At 38.0% G+C, this 18,339-nt stretch overlaps 1 protein-coding gene across 2 annotated transcripts in view; it reads right to left on the reverse strand.

The window, feature by feature from the left end:
• LOC122518410 overlaps window positions 1-18,339 on the reverse strand; it is a 128,316-nt gene that overhangs the window by 25,519 nt on the left and 84,458 nt on the right. For both annotated transcript variants that reach the window (XM_043637335.1, XM_043637336.1), the window contains exons 6-7: window positions 15,827-15,939; window positions 10,750-10,915 (exon numbers count right to left, since the gene is read on the reverse strand). In XM_043637335.1, coding sequence (XP_043493270.1) covers window positions 10,750-10,915; window positions 15,827-15,939 — 279 coding nt within the window. The remainder of the gene's footprint in view (window positions 1-10,749; window positions 10,916-15,826; window positions 15,940-18,339) is intronic.

Raw genomic sequence — 18,339 nt, forward strand, 5'->3', positions numbered from 1 at the left:
TGTATAGTATAATATGGTTGCTATAGACTTTAAAGGATAATTAGCTATGAGCGGTTGTTTTGACTTTTCATTGTTATACCCGTTCGATTTATTAGCGCGTATCGATATAATAATATTTCGTCATTGTTCTACCTTCCATTTTCGCATATGAATATTCGTTCGAATATGCATGTACCATAATTTCCTATTGAATTGTTTAGTTAGAATTATATAGAAAATGGCATGGGATCAAACAATATGAACTTGGTCAATGAAATGTTTAAAAGGAAAATTATAATATTTTGGAATTATCTATCTTTAGGAAAGAGATAATCCGGATCTCGTTACGCGATGAATGATTAAGATGGTCGACGCAAATTGTCGTTTATACGGGGAGTACGAAAGGCAGATAAGTTCGTTAGAAAGAAGATAATTTTACGAAATGAAAATCTTTCTGGCAGACGGAAGGACGAGATAAATATGCTAAAGAGAATCTCGGGAGAGCGGGAGCAAAAGAGAAAGAGAAAGGGAAAGAAAGTAGGAAGGAAAGTAGGAAGGAATTTCAAGGATTGCTCAGTTCCGGTGCGCTATTTTTACTTTTATTTTCTCTCCCGTTGGATCGAGTTCCAACGTTCCGCGAATATAGGATAAACGAGGACGAAAGAAGGTAGAAAAAGGTTCCACGAGCCCGGGACACGCCGGTAGTCTTTTCGGAATTCAGTTATCAGCCGCAATCTCCCAGATGCTGCCAGTTTGATATTTCGTGCCGTCCAGAGAGACCTAGGATTACGTTCTTTATCTCTCGTCGTTACTTAAGCTATTTCTTCTTCTTCTTCTTCCCTTTTTTCTTTTTTTTCTACCACTACTCTTTCGCTTTTTCGACATCGACTCCATTCAACGTAGGGGTCTTAATAAAATCGGACGATTACTCGCGAGCATAGACAAAGTGTCCAATAGTTGTCCTTATCATTCGTATGCGCTTTATCCTTTTTCCCTTTGACTAAAAAAGAAAGGGGGATCGTTCTTTTTATCTCTTTCATCCTCTCCCCCTTTTCTCCCCCTTTTCTCCCTCGTTGACTCTTATTAAGGCCACGCTCAATTTTCAGATTATTTTCGAAGCATTCTTTCTCAATCCTTATACATTTTTTTTGCCTTTATATTAAATTACGTCCGCAAGGCAGCATTTTCAATTAATTTTGTTGCCTACAAGCCAGGCCAGCCATCCATGGTTGCCAAAGAGATGGATTCTACTTCTTTTTTTCTTCTTTTTTTTTTTTAATACGATCTTTTAGAACGGATAGAAGGGATGATTACGCAGACCACGAAAAAATAATGGAGGAGAAGCGATATAAAGAAGAAGAGAAACAAAAATTTATACTAAACGAATACTTTTCTCTCTGGAATCTTTCCACATGGTTCGAGAGTATTACATTTTCAAATAGTAATAAAGTATAATTATTTTTCCTGTTCGCTAAACTGCCACGATTATCGTCCGGATAAAAAAATAATAGAAAGCACTTATAATATAAATTACTCGTTTTATATACTCTTAAGTATATATACATATATACATGTCCATTTCGCAATTCATTATTGTCCATTAGTTTTCAACGTTTTTATGTTCTTTGAATATTCATTTCCTTTTCCTCTCTCTCTCTCTCTCTCTCTTATGTTATTTCTCGCAAATAATGCGGCCGTAAAGAAAACCATCAAATTTTTTTCACGTAAAATCGTTCTACTTAAAAACCTTCCAACTCGATGGATTAATCCTTAATGATACTAACGCACTTTCGTTAAATTATCCTTTAAGATCTTATCATCTTAGCTATTCCAAGACGAAGATAACGAAATTTCTACGAATAGGAAAAATGTATCCTATTAATTCTTACCCGTGGATTTACTCGTAATCCGTCTATCAATTTTCTTAGACGTAACCACAGTTATTCCTTATTTCCTTCCTTCTTTTTTTTGCGTATACATATACATATATACACGGTGTATTTAATGTATCGGAGAGAAACAAGTCACGATCACATTTTATCCTTTTCTCACAATCAGATCAGGGACCAGAGGATATAAATCAATACGTCTGATAGTTTAACGGAGGGATGGGCTAAGGTTTGGAAGGATTCGTCGAAGGACCTTCTCTCTCTCTTTCTTTTTCAACATCTTTTTCAAACTACCATCGAAATCGCTGTCAGACCCTCAGGTGAGGATCGCATTAGCCAAATTGTCGTGGTAGGTGTGCTGGTAAGGAGAAGAACCTAAAGAAGGAACAGAAAAGGAAGAAAATAATAGCTCGAAGGAAGAGAAGAGCATTTACATTGCTTTGACCAATCAGCTGTCGCGACGATTTAAATAACTGAACTACCACTCGACTCCTCTCTTGCTACCCCGTTCCTATTGTTATCGATTTCTCACTTCCTCTCTCTCGTCGTAACGACAGAAACATTTTCCGTTCGTTTCCCTCTCTCTCTCTCTCTGCTTTTCCAATCCAGCTGAATTCTCCTCGAAATGAAGGAAAATGCAAAGTACCTCGATTATCGGCTGACAGCTTTGACAGATATTTCCATTCCTGCGCGATGTAGTAAAGGGTAGTAAGAAGGAAAAAAATAGATAGATAGATAGATAGATAGATAGATAGATAGATAGATAGATCGATAGATAGAGAGGGTGAGAAAAAAAAGGAGGAGTAGAGCACCTTTAGAAAAGTTAGAGAAAAGTCGAAGATAATTGAATCAAACGATTGACCCTACACTTTTCTCTCTCTCTATTTGTTCGAAAAAAATTCCTCGTTTAGTTGATAATGGCGGGCAATAAAAAGATGGCAACCGCGATAAACGATTTAAAAGGAAAGATTATTACTGGCCCGAATGCGACTTCTCGCGAATCTTTAGGATTTCAATGGAAAGATAAAAGTTCGCGTAATGACGAATTTTTGTCGAGTTTAACGGTAAAAATGATGATTTTCTTTTTCCTGCAGAAAAATAGAGAAGATATAAACCCTTGGATAAATAGGTTGGATAATGCCGTTCCCTATTATGCCGTTCGCTAGGCTACGTCGAACGCTCGACGTGATATTATCGGAGGCACGATTTTAGTCTGCCTACCGTGAAAGTGTCGCTTCACTGCATATCATTGTCCCTCCTCGATTCACTCGTATGCATTCTGTGTGCGTGTTACCGTCTCGCCTCGTTACACATACTACCGCGCAACTATCCGATTTCTCCGCTATTATTTTGCTGAACTACCGAGGAATTACAGCGAATTCGAATGTACCTATTTGAATTTCTTTCATCGTCAAAATGAATAATCATTTTTTTCCTAAATAAGATATCTATCTAATTTTCTCGTGCGATTTTATTTCGTTTTTCCGTAGTTTACAATAGACATTTGAAGTATACACGTGCTTTTTCATACGAGATCAAGAAGGCTGACGCAAATTAAATTATTGCGCGAATTTTGTGAAAAAAAGTAAATTATTCGTAATACGCGCACAAATCTTTAATAATACACGCAGTTGTTAATAGTAATAGTGGGCTAACTATAATAGAGTTTTTAAGTATTCCCGTGTTCCATAAAGGTGACACGATGTTGAAGTTTCACGATGGTTTCTGCATAATATTGTAACGAGACTCCGAGTTCAGGACAGACCGCAGCAAAGCTGCCTGCAGGGAGAGCTACACCTAGTTAGTCCAAAAGCCATATTGCCTGGGTACTGTGATCATAGGATGCAAGTGGTAGACGTCGTATAATTGTCCACTGGATCCGACATTCTATTACTATGTACATATTACGCGTGTAAAGAATGAAAAAATAGAGAGAAATGGAGAAAGGGAAAAACAAACGGCGAATAGAGAGAGAGAGAGAGAAAGAGAACAAAAATAACAAAAAAGGACTGATCGTGTGATGTTTATTGTCGATTGTTATTTTATAAAATTCGTGAAACTCATAAAACGAACGAATGAACGGACGAACGAATAATTTATATATTTTCGCAATAAAAACATTGAGAAAAATTTGGATCGTACGGTGGTACCGGTGTGATACCGGAGGACGTTATTTTATCGAATCGACGGTAATTATAAAAATGGAATAAAATTCAAAAACATTGAGAATAAAATGGCTATAAGTTTACGCGGGAACGAGATCGTCGCAGGATGAACGAACGCTTAAAAGGAGATAAATTGCCTTGGATTTCGTTGATTAGCGGAAATAAAAAGCTTTTGGATATACCAACAGATTTGCGGACGTTGTTGATTTTCTAGATATAAAAGAGGAAAATAGAAAGAAGAAAGGAGAGAGAAAGAGGGAGAGATAAAATCGAAAAAAGAGAGTACGGTATTATAAAGTATTCAGTTTGCAAATTAAAACTGGGCGTGGTTTAGTTTGCTCGACCGTCGAAGGGTCAAAGAGTCGAGGGATAAAATGTTCTTTGGCTCGAGGACAAAAAACTCGGCCATAACTGACTCGAAAAAATGAAATTATTCGCAGAAACGAGATTGGCCGGATCGCGAATAAAGTATGTCCGAACGTAGGGGGATGATTACGCGCGGTTTTCTTCTTCCCATGATAAAGACTCGTATGCGATTAGGCACGTAAATTCGTATTCGTAGATTCGTACGCGCGCGCGTTAATGCATTATACGGTTTTACACAAATACAACACTCGTTACGATATAAAAGCTGTAAGTGCTGTCTGTTATCGTAGAAGCAGCATACGTATATACATACATACATAAATGTATATTTAGGTATTCGCGTATAAGTATCTTTGTACGTCGCTAAGTCGTAGCAACGGTAGAAGAAGAAGCGTCGAAATGAAAGAAAACCTTGTGGAGCGTAAAAGCTCCTCATAATATCGTGCATCTCCGTGAAATAATCTTGTCTCCTTTCTTTTTTAATGATAGCTTACGAGTTATGATACGTTTCGTTATCATTTCCGATGTTTTATGGAAGTGAAATAATGAAACGAGAAAAAAGGAAGAGAGAGAGAGTGTGCAAGAGGGACGACCAATTCTTTTCAGATTCTTATTATTTCACCTCTTTATTATATAATCGCATATTTGAAAATTTTTCATTTATAAATTTGATCAATTTTAATTGACAAAGTGAAATTGATATTATACGAATAGTAGACGACGACGACGACGACGACGACGATTACGACCTCGATGTTTATTTTTATTTTTGATTTCGTTTTAATCGAATCGTATATATCGATTCGATAAAACATCAACGAATTCTACCGGGTAGTTAAAATAATAAGCCGAACGAGTACGAAACCGGCATTCCGTTTGTTTTTGCTATTAGTTAATTATTGCGTTCTTATGCGCCATGGTATGATTTAATTCCGTTAACGTTACTACGATAGAGTGTGAAATTAGAGTCGTGGTACTCGCACCGTAATTCGATTTTCGAGACACTTCATTAATTACCGAAACGCGCTCACCGCGTAATTTAATTGATGCTCGTCGGTTACCCGCTAGCTGCTAATGAGAATCTATAGTCGATAATACGCGAATCTTCAATTTTTAATGTACAATCGATTAGGCTTTGTCATTGTACAGTCCAAGTAAAATTCCTCTTACTAATCGATTCGAAATTACTTTTTCTTTTTCTTCCATTATTTCGATTCTATTTAATTCATACGATCCGTATTATCCGTGTTTTATTTGCAGGTAGATTAGTACGAACGCGTAAATGCACGCACACGCGCGCACGGACGTCCATATCTCACATTCTATAGTCAGGTACGTGGAAAGCCGTCTCGAATAAACGGGAATCCGACCTAACTTTATGCGGCTCTTATTAAATTCCAGCAGACGAAAATTGTTAAGGACGACACGTGGTGCAACCATTATTTTGGGCCTGGCCTACATCGTCCACGTAACTCCAAAGATTCGATTTGTAGCAGGGGGAACGCGAAGCCGTTATGTCGTATGACAATCTATAAGCCTGTTTGGAAAATGACATGTTTTCGTACCTTGTCAAGGACGATCGAAGAAGTAGATGCGCTTGGAAAGACATAAAGAAAGAACACGAACACGCGTGTAAAAGGAATAAGACAAAAAATGCTGCTGCCTCAGAATTCGCCAATGTAGTTGGAATAATTCTGACGTTTGTATGGATGAGAGAACGGAATCGTACCCCTTCTCTTTTCTTTTTTTTTTTCATTCTTCTTTTCTCAGCATGCATTCACGACGTCGACCTAGAAAAGAACGACGAGAGCAGATCTTCCTTACCAAGTGTCTCCTCTGTTTTTCACTCATCTAGCTGGCATCGAATTGAAATAATAAATTCGAATGAGGTTAAAAGGGGAAATACAACCCAACCCACTTCAATGTTTTTCTTTTCAATTGCTCCAATATTCGAGTGGATTTCTTTTCCTTTTTTATTTTATCATCGCACATTCGTCGTCGAAATTTCTGATACATTATATATGATTTCGAATTTGTTCTACTATTCGAATACAATAGAAAAGTATTTATAACTACTATTAAATATCGCGACAAGTATCGAATAACGTTAACGAGTTTCGATCCAAAATTTCCAAATGTTTTTTCTTTTTTACATTGAAATTTTAAACAATTACGATGAAAATGTAGTTCCGCCATTTTTCTCATTTTGTTCCTCTCTTCGTAGAAATTAACATTAACAGCGATAAGAATTCGATCGTAGTGAATTATCACGGCTCGTTTGACTCGAATTCCCGTTGAAAAATTGTCGTCTACGCTAGCTAGTTGTGAACGAGCTTCGGTGCGAAAAAAGAAAGGAGAAAAAATAGTTAAAGTAAAATAAAGGAGAATAGGAGAGAAAGGAAGAGAGATAGGATTGTTTTGTGGTTGAGCTTTTAGAGCTCGCACGTTATTCGAAAAGTTCTTCGTCGCGAGTTGGATGAGACAATGGGGTGGTACGGAACTAGCAATTGGATGTTGAGATAAGCTTCTTTTCACGATGGCGGCTGTGGTCCACATAATTTCAAGCGTTCGTAAAATTCCGAGAAAATGCCCCACGGTGGTCGGGAGGTAGGAATAAGAAACAACAAAGTTCGCGGTCCGTTCGTAATTAAGTTCTTACCGGTACTATTTCCATACTCAAATACGCAACAAACTGTCCAGACAACAAAGTAAATCGTTAGGAAAGCTATTTCAAATATTTTTTTCCAAATAATCCGTATGCGAAAAAACGGCAATTCTATCGATCCTTTTTTACGATTGTCAATCCACTGTCGGCTTATAAGTATGCGCAAGAGAGAGAGAGAGAGAGAGAGAGAAAGAAAAAAAACCAGGAAAGAGAGAAAACAGTAAAAACCGAATAGTATTCGTAGTTGCTCTCACTCTTTTCGTCTCTCTCTCTCTGATACCGACAAAGCTGTAGTTTTATCTCGATTTGTAGAATTCGTAGAATTCAAACCGTCGGTGTTTGCAGTTCCCGTATTTTTATCCGACAAGAAATATTTGATAGTATACTAACGATTTGTTCTTGCGAAAAAGAAAAAAAAAGAGGGGTCTAGAGAGAACGAGTAAACTTTTGAAATTGTTACCGCGAAATAAGAGAAGCAGCTTGCATGTATACCGAGAGATTAAAGTAAAACGAACGACGTAACCGTAAGTAAATGTTCCAAATAATTTCTATTTGATTACTCGAATTTTATTTTCGAGGAAAAATGGTAGGTAGAAATAAAAGAAAAGAGAAGGGTAATAGAAAAGGAGTTAGAAGGAAATAGACTTGTCGTTCGCGACCACACCCCCCCCGCCCCCGAGGGAAAAAACCCCGTTTGCCGAAATGTTTGCCAAATTACGTTTTGCATCGACGTGGATTATCTTACGGAGTTGGAAGTTTAAAGTCGCGTTAGCCTATTATCGTCGCTCGTTTTCATTGTCATTCTATGGGAAAAGAGCTACGTTACGTGTTCCAAGATCGTCGAGATAGAACCCTTCAAATAAAAAGAAAAGATCTTCGCGAGGGGGAATGAGAAAGAGATAGTACGGTGATTTCTTAAAAAAGTTCAAGTAGTAGTATCAGGTTGGTAATCGTAATATCTAGTTCATGTTTAAAATGACTTTTGAGAGGTAGTACGCTTTCCTTTCAGATTTTTTCACTATAGCAACGTAAAGCAACGAAGTAACGTGAATGGGACGTTCTCTCCTCTTTCTTCCCATTTCTTCTTCTTTTTCTTCTCGTTTTCCATAGTAACGTTTCTTAGACGATTCATTTTCTATCATCTTTGTAGTAAATTCAATCCTTGCGAGAGGACGGTAACAATTCTGTTATATACAACGTCGGTACCAATATCTTGTAGTTCTTTCTCGTTAGTATAATAGTCGAGCAAAGAACATTTGTCTTTAATTTGGTGATCATAAATCCGTTATCTACCATTCTTTTTGAAAGAAAAACCTTATAAAGGGGATTGGGACAATGGGCTGCATTCGCGATGCACCAATTACACGAGATTACGAAGAATAGGTTGGAAGTTTGGTCATGGACAAATGAATAGTGAGAATGAAGGAGAGTCGGTTTGAGATTAAAAGGAAGGAATTAAAAAGGAAAAGAGAATAGCTGAAATAGAATAGATAATAGACGAACGAAACAAACGGATGAATGACCGATCTTGAATAAATAAATACCGTTATGCTTCCTGTTAATTGCTCGAGGATCGATATTTAGAAGATATCGCGAAAAGAAATCGACGATAGATAGAAAGCGTTGGGAAACGTGTAATCCCTTTTGAACGATTTTCATCTAAAATGTTATCAATTTCGGAGAAACACCGAGCGGAGTTGACTCTTTGAAAACTTTTTTCGAGCGAATACATTTTTCTTACGAGTGTGTACACATACACAAACATATATAATACATTCATTTATTTATCATTTCTTTAAATACACTCATTTTTCTATCTTATGAATTTGGATCGATGAAAAATCCTCTTAACTCTCTCGAACCGTTAAGAATATTGGCTCGTTTGCGAGTATTACAAATAAGTAGTAAGTACTTTATTAACCTATTGCATTGTAATACTTTCAATAATGTTATCAATCCGCTTTGGTAATCGGTTCGCGAATAATTGGTTATATGCAAAGCTTTGCCTGGAAAATTACTTTCGATTTATTCGTTACGAAATCTCGTCTATCGTAAGCATTATCGTAGACTATTATTATATATTAAACGATTTCTAATTGAACCGTTGGGAAAAGAGAAAGAATAAAAATAAATACGAAATAAATCGAGAGATCTAACCAAGTTAGCAAAAATCTTCGAAACCATGATTTGCTATATATCGAAATTCACATGACGCCTGTTATGGCAACTTTAACTGTACGAATGGAATGTCTCAAACTGTAAATTATATTCATCGGTATATAGATTTATTTAATCGGTTTTTTTCATCCGTCAAACACTGTCCAAATTCTAAAAAATTCTCCGGCAGAAACGAAGCTGAAATTTGCATCGGTATTGTAATCTTCGTTGTAAGAGTTTTATCAAAAAACATATATGTATATATATATTCTCTGCGTTATTTTAAAATAAATTTAAAATAGAGATAATATTACATCCTTTTTACGAATAAAAAGTTAACTCAAGTTGCGCATCGAGTTCCTTTGGTTGCAGTTCCAAATTATGCAATGTTATAAAAAGATATTTACACGGCAGCATAATAAACGTGATGCAAGAGACAGAGATAAGCAAAAGGGTGTTCGTTAGTTAACTTTAATATACGATTAAATGAAATGTGGTTAGGTCAAAAGTGTTAGTTAGATTTTCCATCTCTTTTCTAGCTTGGAATAATCTTTCTTCGTACGTAATAACCCATACGTATTTAGATAATTCTGTTTATATGCACGCGAGAATACACGGAAGGAATTTCTAGATGGATAGGAAAAATGTATCAAAAGAAAATAAAAGAATATAATTTTGTATCGACGATCCCAATTTTGTGGCTTCAGCAATCTTTACGTTTGTAAGAAATACTTATATACCGGGTGTTCTCAATCGAGGGATAGGACAGAAGGGCTCGTTCGAAATGTCTCACCCGAAAGAAAGAAAGCTCGTCGTTAAAGAACTCTTTGTTTAGCTCCAGGGAAGTTTGAATTGGTCGCATAACAGCCTACAGCAACCGGTAGCGGTTGGGTTTTAAGAGAACGAGTGCCGGAACGTGGCTGGGCGAGCCGCCTGAACAAGTACACGGAGAATAACCGAGAGAAAGCCGTGAAAACGCGCGTATATCACAGACAAGGACACGTTTTGCACTCCTCTTCATCCTCCTCTTCATCCTCCCGTTCGTGTTCCTCCTTGCTTTCTCCTTACCTCTTCTCTCCACTTTGTAATTTAGCGTGGAATTTCACCTTTGGAATAAGCGAGCTCTCTTTATCTCTCTCTTTATCTCTCTCTCTTTAGACGCGGTTCCAATTTTGTCTTTAATCTATTATATTTATTTCCTTCTCTGTTCCTCCATTCGCGAAATATTACTGTAAATATACGATCTTACGATTGACAAATAACTCGAGGAACGTATGTACTTTAATCCTGACCTGGTTTATTACGGGTCGTAGCCGTTTCGTAGAATAATTTTGTTTTTGCGCACTCCTCGAAATAAAGAGTTGGAAATAATTACTGAAAAATATTTATCTTTGATGTCGACGAAAGTGTATAGTTTTATGTGTATGCGTGTACGTACGAACGTATTTAGATTTCTACAGAACGACACTCTTGATGCGCAGAAAAGCGAATAGAAGACTCGCGCTTGGAAAAACGCATTTCCACTTACTTGTGCGGAAGTAGTACCGCGGTAAAGTTGATGGCGATAGAAACTCGTGGACCGGAAGTTATGAGATACCGACAGCGGATGTTTGGCGGATATAGGCCAGGATATCCGGGACTAGCTAGGACGCATCCGTCCTGGCAATCAGCGTTCTCGTAAATCCAGTCGCATTCTGAAAAATATGTAATATAATATCAAAAAGTATTTGTTATATATTTCATAATTATAACAATCATATATGCGATACGCGAGTAAAAGGTCACACGTTTTGGTCTCGTATAAATCATAGATATTCATAAAACGCGTTCCCGAAGAGAAAGCCTATGTGACAATATCGTTTTCCTCGATTCATTTTATCTTTTTTTTACTTCTTTTTTCTTCTTTTTTTTTTTATTCATCGACGAGAGATACACGACTACTGGCAGCCAATTATAACGCACTAACGAGGTACTTCGTATCAATCTCGAGAAACCTTTCATTAATATATATTCGAAGTCTGGCACGAAACGACCTGAACTATTCGATGTAAATTTTCTGGGATGCCAATATCAGTTCGCAATTTAAAGCAGGAATCCCGATAGAAAGTCCACGCGAAAATTATGGAAAGTTATGAGTAAGACTTCCGTCGAGTCGCGAACTTCGTTGCCCATCGATATGACGTTCCATTCCTCTCCTTTGCCCGTTCTTTATCTTCCATTTTTTGTTCTTTTCCATTCTTTTCTTTTCTTTTCACTTCTCATCTCCGTTTTTCCTTCCTTCTCCCTCGTATCTCCTCCGATGATTGGGGAAAAAGTAAATAATATCGAACAATCGAAAAACGTGAATCAACTTCTAACGGTTAGACGAACACGAGGCGCATCGGCAATGGACTTCTTTGTCTACGTTTATCGACGTGGAAAATGTTCCTAGTCTAATTTTCATTCTTTCACTCTCTCTCTCTCTCCCTTTCTCTCCCTTTCTCTCCCTTCTCTTAATCGCATTAACTCGCGATGAAATATTTGCAGAATTTGCTTTAATGCTTTATTCGAGTAAGAAAGTTCTCTATTTTAAACTATTATTATTATTCCTATATATAACTATTGCGCGTCGTGCGATAATTTTCGCAACATTAATTAAGAAAGAATCATTCGTTTCCTTTGTACAAAGATTTCGAACAATTTTTGATCGACTGGTGAATACAAAAATTGAGAAACTGAATTTTCATAAGAAAATAATAAAAACCGTAAAGAGGGAGTGTTAATGCGATCGCGAACGAAGCGGGATCGTATCGTTCATTTGGAAACAAACGTAAGGAAGCAAAATGTGGCCTATTCGAGAGTTTTCGTAGGTCGTACTTTCCGTGGAATTTTTCTTGGCCGCCGTTTTTTATTCCTGTTCGTTCTGTCGTGAAAAATAAAGGGGGTCTTATCCGAACGAACCCTTCATTTCGCTCCGTAAAGTCTGAAAAATCGTTCGAGAATTCGTCCGAGCCGAGACGAGACGAGACCAGACGAGACCAGACGAGACCAGACGAACAAATGTAAGATTTCGTAATCTTGAAAAATCTGCAGGTCGAGATATGCGCGCAATTAAAGAATCGACCTTTTTTCTCATAGCCGTCATCTTGTCGTAAAGATAGTAATCGAAATGGTAGTAGCGTTCACTTTGGACCATAATCGAAAAAGAAAGAGGATGGAAAAAGTTGGCAGACGACGAAGAAAGAGGAAGGGGGGGTCTCCTCGATATTCTTTCGTAATTCTTTTGTCGGAAAAGCTGCCAGCAGATTGGAGATCATGACGAGGTAAGATTTGGAATGGTAGTTCGACGACTAGCGTGTCAGGGTTGCGTCAGGGATGCGACGAATCCTTCGAGGTGAGAAGAAAGCCGAGCGTTTATGCGAGACCCGTCGAAGCGTATCGACGGATGCCAGGTGAAGTCGTATTTTTGTTGAATTCGCGAATAGGAAAGGAAAGAAGTGGCTTGCATCCGATGCCTCCTCCGAGTTGATTCTTTGAGAGAAAATATAGTAGATATTTACACACACACACACACATAGTCGGTACGCGTGGATATGGATGCGCGAATATGTAGATATCTATGCGCTCTTTTTCAAGAGGAAAAAGATTCGAAGAGGATCTTATACGGTGGAGGACGCAGAAGACACGATGATGGAATAACCCAGCTAAGTTGTGCGCCGCAATGCGTACAATTTTTCTCCACGAATCCTCCTCATCCTCTTTCCCCTATTCCTTTCGCGAGCTTTAGAACGAATTTTTCTTATATAATGCGCATCCTTATATCCCTCGTCGCGTCTTTATTCGTGCACGTGCATCCGTACATTAGCTGCACGCGAATATCAACCCTTTTCTTCTCGGTTACGTAACGAACGCTCGCGGATCGATATAGAAGAATACGAATAAATATAATTCCCTATTCTCTCGATGATAATGTCTCTTAGGATTTCGTAATAGCGATTTACGATAGATCGCCGATTTTGCGGATCAAAAAATTGCGAAAATCTTAGTACAGCACTGGATAGTACGATGCGCTAGATAATAGGGATGCTCGCGCGTTGGATAGAAAAATCTCGACGACGATGGATAAAATGGCAGATCGTGCTGTCCGTATAAAGGTGCGATTGATCTGTTTGTCAGTCGAACGACGTTCCCCCTATCTTTTTTCTTTGCGCTCTTTTTTTTCATCCTCCCCCTCTTTCCTTTCCTTTCAATCTTTCTCATTCTTATTCCCAACCGAAGGACTTTTCACATTCACGCTTCTTTCGCCGCAAGCCCAAATAAAAGTAGAAACGAATCGCGTTCCGTGCCAAAAAACAGTTCTCGCATCCGATGTGATTTAAGTGGCAATCGCCTTCCTTTCCCTGCTCCCTCTCCTCCTCCTTTTTTCTTATCTCGAGGAAAAAAAAGTCAAACGAATACGCTCCGCGCATATGAAAGACTCTGCTTCTTCGATTTCGATCGAAAATCGTTGTCTTCTCGTTAGACGAATAAAACTCTGAAATGACTTTCGAGCGATGGCTTTCAACGCGTCGCGTTGAAAGATCTATCCATCCTTCTTCTTTTTCCTCCCTTTCTTTCTCTTTTGGAGCGATTTTAAGCGTAAAAGCAACGACGGTTCCTCATCCTCGGCCATTTCTCTTGGCTGCACACTTTTCAAATCCCTTCAAACGTTCGTTACGACGATTGTCTTCTTTCTTCGTTGACCTTAACTTAAGAAAAAGAAAAAAAGAAAAGAAGAAAGAGAAAAAATTGTTCGGGAAAAAAGGTGAAAATTGCGGACGCAGGTAGGTACGCGTCGTTAGCCGATACGATTTGCGGGGACGAAAGCGGCGCTAACCGATCGTAAAAGAGCAAAATATTCGTGCGAGCGGAGTAGTTGAACGAGCACCCAGAGAATATTGTTTTTCTCGCTTATCTTTTTGTTTCTTCGTTAGTTACGAATTCCGATTCGTTCGGAATTTACTACCTCCCAATAGCATAACGTTGCAATTGTTACAATTTAAAACTCCTAACGCGAAATATTGAATTTCTCGCGTGGAAAGGAAAATAAGAAAGGATGGAACTCGAATTTTGGTTTAATCGCGGTTACGAAAAATAAATACGTCATCGATTAACGATAGCGATATTTGATATTTGTCGGATTTCTGCTTAAATTCTAGTCAATTCTTGTAAATTCTCGTTAAAGGTATTACGGTTTTGGCTCGGCGTTGTTGCGCAACACCCTACTTCCACCGAAAGATAGAATCCCGCGGGCGCGAGAAATCGTGATACCTTTTGGAAAATGGCTATCGCGCCAACTTCCTGCGGGATCGGCGGTTGGGGTTTACGTCGTTAACACTTTAGGTCAGAGCAGCTAAATGGCTTCGACCGAAACTGTACTGCGCTTTCTCCTTCGTTCCAACCCTTATTCGGTTAAGCTCTAACTGTCCTGCTCTTAAGCTCGCATAATTTTCATTCCAAGTACGGGAGAAATTGCATTTCTGCTCTGCTTGCGCTACCAAATTCTTACTTCCTCTTTCTCCTTTTATCTTTACCTCTCTGTCTGTCTGTTTGCTGTGCGGTTCGTCCTCTCTTTACTTCTTCTTCCTCCTCTTCTTCTTCCTCTTCTTCTGCCTTTTTTTTATCCTTCCGTTTCTATTCTCTTTCTTCGGTACTCTTGCTCCTAACGTATTCCACGTTTTCCTACGTGTTCCTCAAAGATTTAACATCCAAAGTAAACGTAAAACAAAGTAAAACTTTCCTAAGGATCTTACTCTTGTGTTTTTTTTCAAAAGCTTGTTTTTAAAGGAAAAGGGCGGGCTGCTTTCTACGCACTGACTTTTCTTAACTTTGTCTTTAGGTTTTTTTTCGCGACTTATGTAACAACGTAAAGATGATTCGATGTTAAACGATGTAAGAAGATGCTTTTACGTTGAAGATAACGAAGGAAGGAAAATTTAGAATACAGGTATGGTCGGTAAATTAGTAAAGTTTATTTAACGTTGCTCGAACAACGAAATTTTAGGAATAAACGGATAATCAAAAGTAAGTCGTTACCGAGAAAATATTCTTCATGAGCATCAAAATGAATAATATTTGCTAGCAAGTTAGAATTACTTGCTAGCAAAACCGATAGCTGACTAGATCAATGTTTGATTTACTAGAACGCTAGGTCAGAATCGCTTCTGTTTGGTTGTCAGTCGAGTATGGAGTTTGCGTATAGCATAATCCGCTTGTCGAATAGGTCACTGCACCCTGAGTGCTTTATAATTTTACCTGTGTCCACTATGGGATAACGAGGATAACGAGGAATCCTCCGAAACTCGATCGATTATCAACATTATGTAAAATAAGATATGGCGTATAGCAAGGCGGCTTTAGAAAGTCACTCCGAATCGAGAAGATCAAACGGGGTCTCGAGATTACTAGTATTATTTAATGGGGGTGGGAGGGGTGTTAACAAAATATTAATACTGGAAATGAAAATAATTAGAAGAAAAGTAAATATCTATTAACTTTCTCTAATAAATTGAACTCAATTATTCGTTGATTAGGACGCAAATTGTTACATCGATTAAACGTATATTTAATTATCGCTTTTATCTTACCTGTGTTATTTACCGGAAGTCCACCTTTGATGGGTAAGCCAACGGACGTACTTGCTTTGGAGGAGAAGCTGAAGTATGCCAAGAATTGGGACCTCGTGGTGTTCTCGTTTATTCTGAAACACGTTTGAGCACACATGTTTTGTCGAAAATCTCTCTCTCGCTCTCTCTCGTCGTTTTTATTCGTAGTCATTCGGGAAGCGCACGTAAATAAAAAAAAAATCACGATAAATATTATGCCGTTGTACGTGTATATAAGTACTGCGTATGTATCCTACGTATGCACATTTCCAAGCGGTGGTCAGGATATTTACGAGAAAATCTCATGTGGTCCACGCGTTCCCAAAGATTTACGAATGTTTAAAGGTGATATACGAGCAGATAGGAACGATTCACCAACGCGATTTATTGCGGCTTATTCTTATTATTTTACATAACCTCGATCTGAAATTCCGACGCAAACTTTTATTACCCTCTGTCTCTTTCTTTCGTTTAGAATATCAGGGGACTAAAAATTCTTCGACAAATATTCGTCAACGTCCGGGGTTGGCTTGAAATATTGGAAAAGTCGATATATCATTCTTCTTCTTCTTCTTCTTCTTCTTCGCGCCAATCCACGTTGGAATCAATTTTTCGAAAAGACGGTTCCACCCCGCCGTTCTTTTCGCTAAAATTATTTCTCGAGGAAAACTCGGAAAAGTGTTGAATTTTTCTTTCCTAGGAAGATCGAGAAGAAAGATAATATATAAAAGGAAAAGGAAATCAACATGATGCATACCTATGCTTTTTCATACAGAAAAATAAAACGAGGAAACTTGTATATCATTGTTTCGAGAAATCGTTCCCCGTTCGAGAAAAAAAACCAAACAAAAAGTAGAAAAAAATGATACGAACTGTGGATGGGTTTCCAAAGATCGGTGGTGGTCTCGATATCGATCGAAAAATCGAAAGAGATCGTTTGTTTTAACTATTCGTGAGATGTTTTTAAAAAAACAAGCACGTCGAGCGAAGACTTTGGACGAATAGACGAGAATCGATATCGGAAGTTTACGGTCTCTCCTCTTGGTATAAAAGTGCGAGGAAGAACTTGATACTTAGCGAAAACTGACCTCCATCTCGACGAACCATCTCTCAGCTCTTTTAATATTGTATGAGGATGCCGTAGTTCTTTCGTCTTTTCAAATAAAACTTCGAATTACTTAGGAGCTTGTAAAAACGCCTCGAACTTTGAATATTTTATGAAACGATCGATTGCTGACAACAAAAACACAAAAAAATAAAGTCGATTCATTTCAATTTGTATAAATACGAGAGCGAAAGAAATGAATAAAGTTCCGAGTTGATTAACCGCATTTCTCAGTGCCTGCTTATCGTGCAAGAGGATCCTAATAGGCTACACGAGTGGCGTTTGAATAATAAATTGTCTCTCTCTCTTTCTCTCTACGTATAATAATATAAATATAAATATCGTACAGCTGATTTTAGTCGTAAGAACAAATTTTTGGTTCGTTTATTTATTTTCAAAATTAGCCGTACTTTTCGTTAACGAACAAAAGTCAATAAAGTACAAAATGGGCAAGATAAAGGAAAAGTAATGTTTCGCGTCGCGTTCCCAACGGGCGTGAATTACTAGCGCGAATCAAGCTGTCGTGGTGTACTACTCGCGCGAACATGCCATCACGAAGATTGCTCGAAAAGTCAACACTTTTACGATTCAGCCGCGACAAGTTTTATTTTTAGTGGTAGCAGTCAGCGACACACGCGACAGTAGGACGCGCGAAACGAGATGTTTATGCAATTGAACGATAATTATACTCTTCAATTGTTTTCACAGTAGTGAATTAAAAATTTGACGGGAACAATTAACGCTTTCTACATAACAATAAACGTGGAATTAAACTAAAGTGTACACGACGGGACGTAACTCGCGTTCGCGGGATTGCGGGGTTACCGTACTCCGTGGAATAAAAGAAGGACGAAATAAATAAAGCCCTTGGCGTTTTTATTTTCACCTCGTCGAGTTTTGAGTTAATCGAAGAGATACACGTTTTATTCGCAATTTAAATAGATCTTTAACACGTGTTTTCCTTAAGTTTTGTTGCCAAAGTTACTAGAGTTTTTTGCGAACTAAACGAAGAACCCAACTGCGGAATTCGAATAAGGGTTCGCAAGCTCGTTACTGTAACGAAGTTCTTTCCACGATGCGATTCGAATTCCGATCGAGAGCGATCGTAGACTTTTCAGGAATCAACTTTTCACGTGAAATCGTGTTTGTCCATACTTACGACCAAAAAAATCTTCCGTTCTTCTTCCTTTTCCTCCTATTTTTCTTTCTCTCTCTCTCTCTCTATCTCTCTCGTTCTCCGTTATTTGCAGTAGAAATAAATTTCAATAAAAAAAAGAAGCTGTTATATTTTTCTTCCTCTAACAAACTTTTTAATGAAATTTTCAACAATTTGGTCGTCTGCAGTAATAGTTGGTAGCAGTGAAATAAATTGAAGTTTCATTTTTTTCTC

The sequence above is a fragment of the Polistes fuscatus genome, unplaced genomic scaffold (assembly GCF_010416935.1).
Source record: "Polistes fuscatus isolate 324 unplaced genomic scaffold, CU_Pfus_HIC Scaffold24, whole genome shotgun sequence".
NCBI lineage: Eukaryota > Metazoa > Arthropoda > Insecta > Hymenoptera > Vespidae > Polistes > Polistes fuscatus.